A 15,928-nucleotide genomic window follows, 5' to 3' on the forward strand; every position below is an offset into this window, starting at 1 on the left:
TGGCTCATCTTGAAAATGAAGCAAGAAGCAGGCCAGAATACAGAAGACTATAAAAGTCTGTTACATTTATTTCTAATATCGATTGAAAAAAATCATTATATGTGCCAGACACTTAATATACATCATCTCACATAATCCTACAGGAATCCTGCAAAGTAGATACTATCTCTACTCTACAGCTGAAAAAAATGTGGCAGAAAGGTTAAATGACTCGCGCAATGTTACCTAACAAGATTGTGGAGATTTCAGGCCTGTCTGACAGAGCTTCATGACAAAGGCCCTTTGCGGCTACTGGAACATTCTGCTTTTATAAATACTATTTATACAGACTAGGGATGAGCCAACTTTTTCTTAGAGTGTCAAATACTAAGTACTTTAGACTTTGTGGGCCATACAGTCTCTCTTACACTCACCCTGTTAAAGTGCTAATTTAATTAGCAGCCAGAGACACAATGTGAACAAATGGGTGTGGCTATTCTCCAATAAAACCAGAGGCCAGTCTGCTGACGCCTGACACAGAGCGGGATTGGAAAACTGCAGCCCTGAGCCAGACCCAGTCACCATTGGTTTTTGTACAAAGCTCTATTTATTTACAATGTAGATCTAGCCTATCATTTAGACTAGTTCTAGACAGGTGAAGGGTAATTCACAAGGCTAAAATAATGCCCTAGTTTCACAGAAACATTCTTGGGAGCATCCTGTGCTGTTTGTTTTAACTTTCCTTCACAACCAACGGTCTGATTCCTAATCTGTGGTCTGTGTGGTCCAGCCCTCCAAGTGGGAGAGCCCTGATAAACACCTGGTACCCAAGAGGTGACCTCTCCTCGCAAAGGAACAGAGACGTTCTGAATCCTTAATCAATAAGTGATCCAGCTTCTGGGAGACTCAGTACCTTTGGGGAGCTGAAGAAACAAAAATGGCGATTCTTAACCTGAAAGGATGGTGAGCTTGTGGTGCCTTGACAATTAATTAGTTAATTCATTCATTCTAGTACTTCATGGTGTGCCCACTTTGTGCCAGGAAGAAATATATATGAACTTGAGGCCGAAACGACTGACTCATAGCACCTGAGTAAATCCTTTATATAGAGCAAATCTATGTTGTTACTTATGACACCACAAGACCTGAACTAGAACACAACCCACTTCCAAGCAAGCAGACAAACTGTGTGGCTTTGATAGCTACTGCAGTAAGATCCCCCAGACAAAGGACTCTGGCTTCCTGTCAAGAGTGGCAGGTATGGGAGCAGACCCGGCAGGCTCAGTGCCCAGAAACAGCAGAAGCTCCCAAAATATCTGTCGTCTGTATGACTGTGGATTACCTACATGGCTTCTGACAAGATGAGGTGTGAATGGCCTGGATGGAAGGTCAGATTTTGTAACTCTCACGTTATCGAGATCAAATGCTCCTCCATACCTGGATTGTCTGATAATCGGAAGCATCAATTCCCTTCACAGTCACCTCCCGGAAGACTCTTGGCTCCAGCTCCTCTTTGGTAAGATCACAGTGATAAATGATACCTAGAAGGGAGCAGAAGTCTTAGTTGAGTCCACAGACTCGCTAGACACAAGATCACAAAGCACAATCGGACGCCATGAAGAGCAGGAGAGCAGCATTGGTCAGGAACAAGGTCATCAGCACTGCCGCGTCAGGGTCACAGGACGAAGAATGCTCACAGCAGTTTGGCGCATGGAGCGCTGTGTGAGCATTCGCTCTTCATCCTCACCATCAGACGAGGCCCTCCTACTTTTTTTAAAAAATTTTTTGTTGAGTTAATGATAGGTTACAATCTTGTGAAATTTCAGTTGTACATTGTTGTTTGTCAGTCGTGTTGTAGGTGCACCCCTTCACCCTTTGTGCCCACCCCCCACCCCACCTTTCCCCTGGTAGCCACTAATCTCTTCTCTTTGTCTACATTTTTAAATTCCTCATATGAGTGGAGTCATACAGAGATTGTTCTTCTCTATCTGGCTTATTTCACTTAACATGATTCCCTCAAGGTCCATCTATGTTGTTGCAAATGGGACGATTTTGTTCTTTTTTACAGCTGAGTAGTATTCCATTGTATATATATATACCACATCTTCTTTATCCAATCATCTGTTGATGGGCACTTAGGTTGCTTCCACATCTTGGCTATTGTAAATAATGCTGCAGTGAACATTGGGGTGCATGGGACTTTTGGAATTGCTAATTTCAAGTTCTTTGGATAGATACCCAGTAGTGGGATAGCTGGGTCGTATGGTAGTTCTATTTTTAATTTTTTGAAGAATCTCCATACTGTTTTCCATAGTGGCTGCACCAGTACGCATTCGCACCAGCAGTGTATGCGGGTTCCTTTTTCTCCACAACCTCTCCAACATTTGTTACTATTAGTTTTAGTTATTTTTGTCATTCTAATGGGTGTAAGGTGATATCTTAGTGTAGTTTTGATTTGCATTTCCCTGATGATCAGCGATGAGGAACATCTTTTCATGTGCCTATTGGCCATCCATATATCTTCTTTGAAGAAATGTCAGTTCATGTCTCCTGCCCATTTTTTGATCGGGTTGTTTGATTTTTTGTTGTTGAATTGTGTGAGTTCTTTATATATTATGGATATTAAGCCTTTGTGAGGCCTTCCTTTTTATAGCTGTAATCTGAGTATACATTTTAGAAGATTCTAATGTATTCTGTGAGTATGAGACGAGGTAAACATCTAACTGCAGAAACCTAACAGGTGTTCCCCACTCCAGCACCCTCAGGAGTGCAGGTCAAAGAAGGGATACTTCATGTGGGGCATTTTACCCCAGGTGATTAAGACGGAAAACTCAAATGGTCTGTCCAAAGTCAACAGCCAGTCAGGGGTCTCTTCATGGGAACTCTGGGGCTCCTGCTACCTGATCCCTACTCATCTGTGGACACATTGTGGAAAGCAATCAGGGACTAGAGATGATTGGGTAGCCATTTTAGAATCGCCTTTTAAATTTTGCATATCCCAGTAATGGTGCAGAACACAAATCATTGAATATACACCAAGAATTCCAGCTTATTTAATCACTAATTAAAATTCCATTTCCTGAAGTTAATGCTACTACACTCTAACATTTAAGAACTAAATCAAAGAAACAGTAAGACGAGTCATTACTGTTTGAAAACAACGACACTGGTGTGGTTCATGAAGCAGAATTAGTCATCCAGAGCGGCCGCTGTGGAACAGCCCTCCCATATAATACTTCAAACATACACTGTCAAGTAGATGAAAAAATCAATGTAGTGATCCCAGTACTTGCTGAAAAACCAGAAACCAAATGGTACTCCCACAGGGCACTTTCAAATTGACTGATCAGGTATTAAAATGGTGGCTTGCTTTCTTCTCAACTCCTCTATGTATATACCCCACTAACAGTTGAGAAACAATACTCTGCCCCCCTCTGGCAAAAAAGATATTTAGGTTCACTAACAGCATGCCTGCTAATCCCTATGAATGTTATCTCAATTCTCATGCTTACAGACAAATTATTTTAAGGTACCATAAATAGGGAGTACAATTAACATTGACAGTGGGAGATGTATAATGTGACTGAAGTATTGGCTTTCTTAGTTTAAGTTCTACCTGGATATTTGTTGAAATATATTTTTATTTATTAAAGTACTTTCACACTATACTCTGGGCACATGTTCTAATTCACCAGAGACACTGAATACCGTACTTGCCTAGATGAATGTAATCTTGAAGGCAAAGGCTTTCTTCACTTGAATGTTAATTTTTTGAAGAGCTTCTTGACTGGTGCCTACTCCCTTTCTCCGAAAGACAAAAAGCATCTGAATCCATGAAAAAAACTCCAAACAACAACAAAAAGAGATAGCAGACCAACCATGTGCCATTTGAGCACCTGCCTCACCTGGCGTCTCTGGTACTTACAGTACAGTGAATGACAAGGGACCCGGGAGCCAGGATTCCCAGCTCTGAGTTACCGGGCCAGTGACCTTAGACAAGTCACTAAAGTACTAGAAGGCAAGTTCCCTACTGAAGACAAGGAGTAGGAAACACACTCTAAATCTTGTTTATCTAGAAAAATTGAGACATCAAATACTCTAACAGCAGAATGAAAAAAGTATACAACAGGGGCTGGCTACTGTTCAGAGAAAGGGCCAACTGTCTGACCTCTGTTCTTCTGTCTTGTGCAGAAGAGGCACCTCGGAGGAGGCTGGGTGAAAACTGAAGGTACCAGGGCTTAATCTATTTGATAAATACTTTCTATTTACAGATCCACCTGTGTTAGCCCAGGTTAGCCCACTGCACATTCACAATGTAACAGGAATCCCTATAATTTAATGATGATTTGTGCCCTGTCTGAATAGGCTCGGTAAGTACAAGGAAGATGGGGTTTGGAGAAAACATTCTAGAATCAAGAACCAGAGAGGACTGGTTAGGTAGTCCTTAGGAAATAAATTTCAAAGTTTAAGGAAGAAAGAGAGAATTGGATTATGGAAGTCCCTTACGCCAGAGGAGGTGTCTAGATTGGAGGAGGCAGGTCTCCTGAGCAAAACAGTGCTTCAATAAGCCTACTGTAGCAATAGGAAGGAAGCGGGGACGATCGCCTCAGATGTCCCTGCTATAATCTGAAACGAACCTACGAAAGTAAAAGAAGTGGGAGTTAAGAGGAAGGGGCAATGCTTGGGGAAGCTGAAAAAAAGAATCAGAGGGATCTGAAAAACACGATATGTAAAGAGAAGTCAAAAGAACTTTGTAAAGATGATCCATGTGGATACTGTTCTATTTGATTATAGGTTGGCTTTTAAGGTTATTAAAAGAAAAAAGTATAAACAAAAACTAAAATAAGTCTCTCAGAAATTTTTGCACTATTTACCCAAAAGAGTTGAAAACTTACTTATGTCCACACAAACACCTGCACACGGATGTTTACAGCAGCTTTATTCCTAATTGCCAAAACTAGGAAGCAACCAAGATGTCCTTTAGTAGGTGAATGGATACACTGTGCTACATCCAGACAATGAAATATTATTCCGCACTAAAAAGAAACAAGCTATAAAGCCATGAAAAGACATAAAGGAACCTTAAATGCATATTCCTAAGTGAAAGAAGCCAATCTGAGAAGACTGCATACTATATAATTCCAATTATATGACATTCTGGAAAAGGCAAACTATGCTGACAGTAAATAGATCAGTGGTTGCCAGGGGATGGGGGGAGGGGGAGGGAAGAAAAGGCAGGGCATAGAGGCTTTTTAGGACAGTGAAAATATTCTGTAGGATGCCACAATGATGCACACATGTCATTATACATGTCTCCAAACCCACGGAATGTACTACACCAAGAGTGAACCCTAGAGCAAAGTATGGACTTTGAGCGATGATGATGTGTCCATGTAGGTTCATCGATTGTAACAAATATACCACTCCGGTAGGGGATGTTGATAATGGGGGAGGCTATGCATGTGTGCAGACAGGGGTATATGAGACATGTCTGTTCTTTCCCCTCAATTTTGCTGTAAACCTGAAACTGTTCCAGAAAAAATTAAGTCTTAAAAATATTTTTGGGGGGCCGGCCCGGTGGCACAGCAGTTAACTGTGCACGTTCTGCTTTGGCAGCCCAGGGTTCGCCGGTTCGGATCCCAGGTGCAGACACGGTACCACTTGGCAAGCCATGCTGTGGTAGGTGTCCCACATATAAAGTAGAGGAAGATGGGCACGGATGTTAGCTCAGGGCCAGTCTTCCTCAGCAGAAAGAGGAGGATTGGCAGCAGATGTTAGCTCAAGGCTGATCTTCCTCAAAAAAAAAAAAGTTTTTTTTGTTTTTCCCCAACAGTCTGGGAAAGGTTCTTTGATTTCTCATCTCTGTTTCCCAGGTCCACGCACCTGGGACTGCTGTACTGGATTACTACAATGTGCAAGTCTGTTTGGAGCTAACCTCAGACAACCCTTCAAAGTTGCAGGAGTACAGAATTAATCAGCTCAACCACTAAGTGGTCTGAGTCACAGGGAATAAGTGCATTGTCCTCCAAATTGCCCCGGCCCCCCCACTTTCTCCCAAGTGTGACTCAAGGTACAAAACTCCAAAATGGCTTGGGCCCAGACACGTCTTCACTATGTACCTCCATGGGAAACAAAGTCAGCTGGTGTGCATCTGCCAGATGCACCACGCGTCCATAGCAGCTGGAGCTGCAGTTATTTTCGGCCCTGGGGCTTTACTTAAAATTTAGTTCCTATTGATTACTGCAGTAGTGGACAGTGAACCTTCAGAGACCAGCGCACAATAGCCAGTATGCTGACATGTAGGTGTACGGCTGTGTAGGTACACACACTGACAATTCTTGCTTCCGAGAGATCTAGTTTAATTACCTGATGGCCACTTTTGCATTTGGACCAGAAGGCCTGAGTCTGGAAGCCCCGTTCTCTGGTTTTAGATATCAAATTGTATTAAGGAAAGAAAAGAAAAAGCTCAAGGCAAAATGACTAAGAAAAGACAAAGGAGAAGAACAAAGCGTTACAGTAACAAATTAAAGCTTGTTCAGAAGCTGCCTGGCACTACAGAGCTAAGAACACACTTCCCTTTTCAAACTTCACGGCCACAGATAATATTTCACTGCTTGGCACAGAACCCATCATTTTATACTAGGACAACGAGCCCTTTCTTCCCCAGGTAATGACGAGCTTGTTCCTGAAATAAATGGCCACTTGGGGTCACTGAAGGTGGTTTACAGGCCTGTGGGGACTCTGGCTTTTATTAAGAGCAAGTGATTCACCCTTACTCTGTTGTCCTTATTGCCCTTTATCCATTTAAACGGTTTATGCTATGAGATTTTCCAAAGTAAAATTTCTGGAACCAGTCTAAGTTGAGGAAATAAACTGTGGACTCTGCAGCAGTGGGTTGGGAATGGCTATCTGGAGAAAACAGATTTTTCTTGGGTCATGTCCACTGGCTGCCACTGTACCCTAGGCTCTGGAGGAGGAGGGGTGAGAGGCAGGACACTCTGATGGAGGCTTCTTGACACCCAGACTCCTGGCCCTGGGCATGGTTTCCACATCCTCATGGGCACTTCTCCGAGCCCCCCTATAGACTCTGAATGGCATATGGACAAGGAAAGCCAGCTGGGTGTCCCAGGTATACCATCAGACCTGCCTACAGAACATCACTCTTTTGGTTTTAATAACTCTGACAGCACCTGTCATGACGATAAGATTCCTTATAGATTGCCTACTCTGTGACTCCGAGGCACAAAAAAAAAGTGGCTGAGACATCACTGTCAGCTGGCTAAACCCCAGAAGGATGGAGCCACTTTAACCCCTGCCTGGCTCTCCCCTATGTCTGCTTTATTTGCCGAGGACTAACTACTGTAACAAAACTGGGCAGGACAAAAAGGGCGGTGAAGGAGCTTAAAAAACAAACAAGGAGGGGGCCAGCCTGGTGGTGCAGTGGTTAAGTTTGCACATTCTGCTTTGGCAGCCCAGGGTTCACCAGTTTGGATCCCGGGTGCGGACATGGCACTGCTTGGCAAGCCATGCTGTGGTAAGCGTCCCATGTATAAAGTAGAGGAAAATGGGCAAGGATGTTAGCTCAGGGCCAGTCTTCCTCAGCAAACAGAAGAGGATTGGTGGGCGGATGTTAGCTCGGGGCTAATCTTCCTCAAAACAAAAAAACCAAAAATCCAAAAAAACAAACAAGGAAAGCACAGAAATTGTTTCAGCCAGATTGCCTTTAGGATAGGGTCTGCCCAGTCAACTGCAAACTGCCAATGGAGCCAGACTCCTGGGACAACTCAGAGTGTGCGTTATGGCTTCGGTTATAACAAAAACAGTGCAGCCAAGTGGAGAAGCAGGAAAAAAATAAAACAAAGCAAAATGAGTGTGACCAAGTTAAAAAATGTTAAAAAGAGAGCTATGTTTGCTTTGGGGAAAATTAACCCATACTGTGAAATGTAAAATCACAATTTACAAGCATTTTTTTCTTCTCTACTAGACCCAAGTAACAAGCTTTTTTTCTAAATGATGTAAGAGTATACTTTTAGAATTATATTTTAATTCAGTTTAACAAAAGCAGAATTTATTCTCAGTTTATTCTAGAAATAAGTTTTTTAATGTCAGATGTGACTACAGATTTTTATTTTATGCTTTTAGTTATCTGCACTGCGTGTGTCCTGGTATACATAGACTAAAGGCTGAATCTAAGGTCATATTTGTTCATACAATTTTTCAAATCAGCCTAAAACAACAGTTGGTCCTGTCCCCAGAACAGAACTCAGGATATAAGAGAAAGGAGAGTATGGTTTGAGGGCTGCACCTTTCTCTTTGCTCTGAGCGTCTGTTTTACTGTTTTACTCCCAGGAAGTAATTTTGGCTGTAATGCAGCATATGTGATTTTCAATAACACAGCATTACATTTCCATTTCCCGAAAGAAACCCAAACATTAGTGTGATTTTTAAATTGAACAACACTGGTGAAGAGACTCTCACCTGGAGATAAAAAGGAAGTAAACTGATAGAAGATTTCTGTGTCCTTCTTCTGGCCGCTGTACCCCACCACGCTGCCGACGTCCAGCGGGAAGGTCTTGAGGAGAGCACCAGTGGCCAGGTCGTGAAGCTGTAGGATGTTCTTCACGTCATGGAGGTAGCATAACACCAAAAAGTTGGACCTGACGCAAGCTACCCATTCTGAAAAGATATGGGTGGATTAAACCTAATGTAGTTTCAAAAATTAGCAAAACATTTATTTCATTGAACAATAGTTCTTGAGCTACACACGGGGCTATGAAGCAATGAGACTTGCAAAGTGACTTTATATTTGGTTTTAATCATTCATAGTTTTCAGCATATTCCTTTATTTTCATTATTTTGCTGAGGAAGACTGGCCCTGAGCTAACATCCATGCCCATCTTCCTCTACTTTCTATGTGGGACGCCTACCACAGCATGGCTTGACAAGTGGTGCCATGTCTGCACCTGGGATCTGAACCAGCAAACCCTGGGCTGCCGAAGCGGAACGTGTGACTTAACTGCTGTGCCACTGGGCTGGCCCCGAGCATATTCCTTTAATAATTCGTCATTGTCTAGTGCAGATGAAACAAAACATTCTCCACCTTGAGCCATGGGATTGTGATAATCCAGATAACGCGTACTACAAATAACCCTGCCTGCCCATTTTGTGTCCAATATCATGTTATAGGAGATATCAGGAGGAAAACAACAAAACCCAAATCATGACCCATGTCTGTCAGGGTTGTTTATTTGACAAAAATGTATCAAGCCCTTGGTATGTGCCAGACACCCTGCAAGGTGCTAGAGCTGTAAGAAGATACGTCACGTCTGCCCTAGAGACACAATCTTATAAAAATACAAGTAGTAGTGTGTAAACAAAGGAAAGTGAGTGGTAGGTAGGGACCCAAATCAAGTGACAGCCCTTAAGCAGGTGCTGAGCTGCATCTCAAATACACGGGTGTGGCGATGGGGGTTGCCGAGGGTGGTGTCAGAACAGGACAGCCCTCTGGGGGACAAGGTGGTGGGAAGACAGATGACTCAATGAATGAAGGTCAGAGCTAGGAAAGAGGAGAGAGAAGGAACAGGAACGAACAGCAGGAAAGAAGGGAGGGAGCGAGACTGGTAAACAGAACAAGTGAGAGATCCATTTTTAAGAAGAAAAAAGCTGCTCAGTTTGGGGTGGGTGGCGATGGTGGCGGTGGTCTGATGGCGATTCCGTGAGCCAGGTAGAGGGAAGGTTAGCTCTGACTTAGCTGTTACTGAGGAGCTACTGTTTGGACAGAAGGGTGACATAAATAAAGATGACACCAGTGAAGGATGTAGAATAATGGACGGATACGGAAGGATGGACCAGAGAGCAGGAAGAACACTACTGCAATATCCCAGTCAAATCAAATCAAGCTGCGGATAAAGTTCGGAGAGGCAAGGAAAGAAATGAAAGGCATTTTCCAAGAAGAACCACCAGGATTTGGCGACTGTGGGGATAGGGAGAGTAAGGTAGAGAAATGAATCCTCCCCAATTTCCAGGGTTCTGAGTTGAGTAACCATGCTGTCAGTGACAGAGCTGGGAGAGTGGAGGTGAGCGAGGTGATGGGGGAAAGGAGAAAACAGAACGGCAGGCACAGAGCACAATCCATTTCATTTTGGACAAGATCAGCATGAGGTAAGGACAGGCCATCTGGAGGGAGAGATGCTGCGGTAAATGGAAGCAAGGATAAGGCTGCAGGTAACAGCTCAAATGTGGAAAAGACAAGCCTTTTTGGGTTTCATGGTGGGGGGTGTGGTGGTGGGGTTCTGGACACTGCTTACTTTTATAACCTAAGAAACCTGTAGTTCATGCTTATAACGTAATCAGTTATCAACATGAATAAGACATGAACAAGCCAGAAGAAACTCAGCATCACCAGGGGTCTCGATCCCACCGGGCTGTTTAGATTATCACAGCAAACTTTTCCTCAGGTGAGGATAAGAACTCTTACGTCTAAAAGTAATTTGTTCATTGCCCAATTCAATTTTTTTTTAAACTGTCTCAATCAAGCAATATATTTCATATGGCCTTCATATTTTAAAGAAAGTTTGGGGGGGGGGAAATTGAAGTAAATTATTTCTGTCAAAGAAAAATCAATCTGTGTTAACTACGAGTACATCAGAATTATAAAACAGACAAAGTGAATCAGAAAAGGACAAGGTGATTTGTAGTCTGTCGTTAATAAAAGCTCTGACTTTACAGCAGTACTTTATGACTCATCTCCAGTTTTTATTCTCAATAGGGCATTCTGTGCTAATGATATATAGCAAATTCTACTGTGCTTCTCTTTGAATTGATGAGTTCTAGTGAATATTGAAGGTTTCCCCTTTCCAGTCTAAAGAACTTATAACCTTCCAGTAGGAAGGGTATAAAAATATATCACCCCCCAAAATCTCTGAGCACCGATTTGCATTTCTTTAGAACTACAAGTGAGAGAGGATGTCACCTTAAGGCACAGTTAAAACCACTTTTTTTTTTTGGCTTTAAAAGGCAGAAAATTCACACGTCTTAGGAAATATTTTCATCTCTGATGAATCCCCATATGAGAATCACTCTTCCACCCTAACTTGCACCTGAAAAGCACCCAGGGCACCCTACACAAAGACTCATGCCACCAAAGTCTCACTCGGACCCACCAACGCATGAGATCAACTCACGTGGCGCTTGGGAAGCACTCACTGAATGTGGCCTCTTACCATCCTTGGGCGGACGTTCTGTCTCAGTTTGGACAGAAGCCATCAGGCTACCAAAGTCACTGCGAAGCAGATTGCTCACACGCAGATGTGAAAGGAAATGGCCAAAAACCTGTTCCACGACTCAACCAGATATAAAGGAGGGTCAGAGAGTGACTGGAAGGTTTTGAGAAGACAGGTGAAGAGGTTTCCTTGGGAAGATCCCCAGTCAGGCTGTGAGTCCCCCTTCCCACTGGGGAGAACCCCAGCCTGACAGAGACAGAGCGCTGGTGCCTAACTGAAACCCAGAAGCTAAAGGGACTGTGACCGGAACATCCAGAAGGCAGAAGGGCCGACTAAGTATGAGGGGAAGAGCCCGGGATGGGCTGCTTCCTGGGGGTTGCAGATGTGATTTTCGTAGGAAAGAGCACAGATGACGTTGTCCTGGGTTCCATCTAATAGAACTGCCTGAAGTGGTGTGGAGACCTCAGGACAGAAGAGGGTGGAGGGCGCTGCTGGATGCCCAGGGGCTGAGGAGAATCTCAAGCAAACACCCACAGCAGTGCCTCCTCCAGGGCCCAGGGAACTGCAGAGACACCGGCCGCAGGAGCCCCACGGGAATCACTCCCTGAGTCTGCTGTCATCATGCGCCCCGCTTCCCCGTCCACCCACTATGCAAGGCCAGGCTTAAATAGCTGCCAGGCACAGAGCACCCCGGCTTGAGCCAAGGGAGGAAGAGCTCCTGACCTTTCCAGGAAGTGAACCTGGATCTGTCTGACTCCATTCCTGTGCTTTAATTCACTGAAAAACGCATGTGAGGACTGCTTTATCTGAGCCGGGGCCACTCTGCAGACCTCAAAAGGAATTCTTTTCCTAACTACGTATCTTCCACCTTCGCGTTTGGGGACGGTCCTAGATTTTACCCTCATTCAACCCGTCAGCAGAAGTTCACCTTCAACAAGCAAACTCTTCACTGGCTTGAAGGTACTGGACGCTCCTTTTGTGTAAAAAGCAGTGGCAAAATTAGCGAGTCTTATTCTAATCAAATCCAGCTTTCAGGCAATAAATACTTTATAAAGCAGCATATCGCTTTTGGAAAATCACAGAGAAAATGAATAACAGGGAACTTAAAGGCATTCTGAAACATGATTGATACAGAAGTGAGGTTCTGAAAAGTTGAATGTAGCTCAGTGCACACAGCAGCAACTGCAACAGATTTCAATTAAATCTGACAATAGTCTATTTTCTTTTCTAATAAGGGGACTGTAACTCCACTCTAAGATCTATAATAGGTATAATACAAACGGCCAAAGGCTATTCAAAAGCTAAAAGCTAAGGATTCTGAATCCAAATGGTTTAAAAGATTAAATGTTAGTGATTATTATCAGCCAATAACTAGACAAAAACAATTGATATTTTAAAAAAAAACTACCTTTGAAAGTCTGGAGTCACACCTTCAGGGTTTTTATGAAGACCGTGCATGGTATTGTACTAACTACAAAGACGCCATACAGTAAATACTTGGTTGTGCCGTTTAGACACTTTATTCCTGAGGATTAGAGGTCAAAGGTTCTTTACCTTGTAACCGGTCACCAGAGAACGAGAGATGCCCCAACTTGGTGACGTTCTCAGCAAGAACAAAAGCCCAATTTTCAAGCAGCAGTCTTACCTAAGACGTCTTTCTCGTGCTCAGGAACAAGCACTTTCCACTTAGATTCCTCAGGGTCCGTGAAGTCGATGTTGATCAGGCGATAGTTGGGAGAATCGCGGTTCGTCTTGAAGGTGAACACCGTCCCCTCGTTGGTCACATAGTCATACTCCCCTTCGAAGTTATCGATCAGCTTTACCCACGTCAGGATTCCTGGCGAAAGACCAAGCCCCAGGTCACTTCTCCAGTGTTTGAAAACGCGGTTTGTGTGCAATGGGAGGGAGGGTGGATCTTTTCTGTGTATAGAACACACAGCAGACACAATATTTGCAAGTTCCAAGGCTTGACAAAGAGCAAGGACAAACGTGGGTAAATTTTAAGTTTTTTAAAAAATGGGAAGGAAGCTTCTCCTGAAAAGCCTGGCAATGAGGGATCTCCTCTCTGCCCACTACCCTGAGTAATCTGGTAAACCCTCTTCCACCTGAGTGTGTCTCCAATCTGAGTGCCTCTCTCTACCTCTGCTGCCATCACCCCATTCCAAGTCTTCCTTAGGTCACTCCTGGTCGATGGCAGTGGCTCTCAACCAGGACGATTTGACAGCCCCACCCCGGACTTTCGGAAAGGTCTGCAGGCATTTTTGGTTGTCACAACTTGGAAGGTGAGAGGAGAGTTACAACTAGCAGCTAGTGGGTAGAGGACAGAGATGCTGCAAAGTGTGCTTCAGTGCACAGGACAGCATCTACAACCAAGAATTAGCCTGCCCAAAACATCAACAGAGCCAGGGGTCAGACACCCTAGTCTGCAGCATCAGATTCCCGCCTGGTCTTCCCACTGCTGCTCTTGATCTTCTCAGTACACAGCCACTACAATGTCTTAATATCCTAAATTGGTCAGTGTTGGTGCCTTTCCTAGAAACTTCCCATTACTCTTTGAATAAAATCCAAATTCCTTTCCACTGTCTCCATGGTCCTGTATGTTACAATCCTTGCGCACTTAGCCAACGTCAGCTTCTTCCAACTTTCACCTCACCCTCTGTCCTCTGGCGACAGTGGCTTTTGTTAGGTTCCTTAAAACATGCCTCAGGGCCTTGTCACAGGCTGTTTTCTCTGCCTAGCCCACTCTCAAAGGCAAGGCACCTCTGATTGGCACCCAGATCATTTCTTCACAGCACTTTTCTCAAGATATGTGCTTATATGTTTGTTTATAATTTACCTTTTTTTATTCACTATTTAATACTCAGCACCTACATAGAGTGGCTGGGACTTCAAAGACGCAAAATAAAATTGGTGTTGAACGAAAGGAGGAATACTTTCCAGTCCTTTAGTCCTAAGAACCAGTCTGGAGATGGTCATTACTAAAATAATCTTAAAGGTGTCCACTATCATCATCATTTAAATGGTTCACTAAATGCCACTTCTAATATTTAAAAAAAAAAAACGACTGAGAAGACATCTGCTTCACAATGTATCAGACACAAAGGTTCAGAGTACATCTCAAAAGTTTTATAAACAAAAATGTCCTTTGACCTCTAAAGACTGAGAGGCAATGTTAGATCTTAGCTATTCTCCACTTAATCTCCTACCTTCAATTTCACAGTGAAATTGCTATATTAATTTGGATAGTTCATTTATATCCCTGGCGATTTTACATTCACTCTCTCCTTCACCTCTGTTGCATAATATCTCTATATCATTTGTTGTTGAATTAAATTTATGAGGGAAAATGTAATCCCATGGTAGAAAGAGAGTTTTTCAGTTAGATATAACTGGATTAGAACCTCCACCACTGTTCAGTTGTGTGACTTCGAGAGATCTTTTTATCCTCTGCTAAGCCTCATTTTCTCAACTGTAAATGAGGAACAGTAAGTGAATGTGAAAATTATTATAAAATGACTGCTAATACCTACCCCACAACAACAGAACAAAGATTATTTTAAAATAAACAATTGAAATTAAAACTAATAATAAGCAGTTAAAAAAAATCTATAGTTTTCCTACACGTTACCAATAACCAGTTAGAAAGTATGGTGGGGGGTGGGGGACACACCTCATTAACAATAGAAGCAAAATTAATAAAATATTTAGAAATGCACCTAACACGAAATGTGAAATCTGTATGAAAAAAGCTCTAAAATGTTTCTGAGGAATCTTAAAAACAACACAACAAATAAAACCTGAATAACTGGAAACACATAATATATTTCAAAGGTGCAAACAATCCCAGGGGAAATCTATAAATTTAACACAATTCCAATAAAAATCCAAATGAGATTTTTAAGGAATTTGACCATATTATTCTAAAATTCTATTCACATAAGGATAGTCAATACATTTTTTAGAAAAGAATGAAGAGGAACTTCTTGCACTATGATGCTCTGAACAAGCCCCTCTCCCCCACAAAACTAATCATCATCCTGACTTTTATGGTAATCACTTTACTTTCCTTTGTTCTTTTCCTGCCATAATATGTATCCATAAACACTATAGTCTAATTTAGCCTTATTTTTGAACTTCATATATAATGAAACCATACAACATGTATTCTTTTATGTCTGACTTCTTTCACTTGACATTATGTTTGTGAGATTATTCATCCTCTGGTTATCGTTATTAACTTTTGGCTAAACCCTATTGTGCTCAAAGAACATCCTCTGTATGATTTCAATCTTTTAAAATTTGTTGAGGAAAGCTTTATGGCCTAATGTTTTTTCTTTAAATGATTTTTAAATGTTCTTGTATGTGACTGAAAAGAATGTGTATTTTGCAGCCTTTAGGTGTGATATGATAAATATGTCTCTTAAGTCATTTGTTAATGATATTGTTCAAATCTATATATTTACTGATTTTTGGGGCCATTTTTTTTCTATCAGTCACAGGAAAGTTCTGTTAAAATGTTCCTCTATGATTGTAAAAATTATCTATTTTTACTTGTATTTCTGTTAACTTTTGCTCTATTTTGAAAACATGCTGCTAGATACACAAAGTTAGAATTATTATATTTAATATAATTCATAAAACTGAATGGAACCTTCTATGGTTATGAAGTTTTATCTCTAATAATGCTTTTTAAAGTATGCTTTGATATTAAGACAGCTAACTCATTT

The 15,928-nt window shown here is 42.2% G+C and overlaps 1 protein-coding gene across 3 annotated transcripts in view; it reads right to left on the reverse strand.

Moving 5' to 3' along the window:
* The window catches only part of PREP (prolyl endopeptidase), a 122,923-nt gene that overhangs the window by 43,481 nt on the left and 63,514 nt on the right, over window positions 1-15,928 (reverse strand). For all 3 annotated transcript variants that reach the window (XM_023650865.2, XM_070223621.1, XM_070223622.1), the window contains exons 8-10: window positions 12,847-13,038; window positions 8,458-8,655; window positions 1,417-1,520 (exon numbers count right to left, since the gene is read on the reverse strand). In XM_023650865.2, the coding sequence (XP_023506633.1) occupies window positions 1,417-1,520; window positions 8,458-8,655; window positions 12,847-13,038 (494 nt within the window). The remainder of the gene's footprint in view (window positions 1-1,416; window positions 1,521-8,457; window positions 8,656-12,846; window positions 13,039-15,928) is intronic.

The sequence above is a fragment of the Equus caballus genome, chromosome 10, assembly GCF_041296265.1.
Source record: "Equus caballus isolate H_3958 breed thoroughbred chromosome 10, TB-T2T, whole genome shotgun sequence".
In the NCBI taxonomy this organism is placed as follows: domain Eukaryota; kingdom Metazoa; phylum Chordata; class Mammalia; order Perissodactyla; family Equidae; genus Equus; species Equus caballus.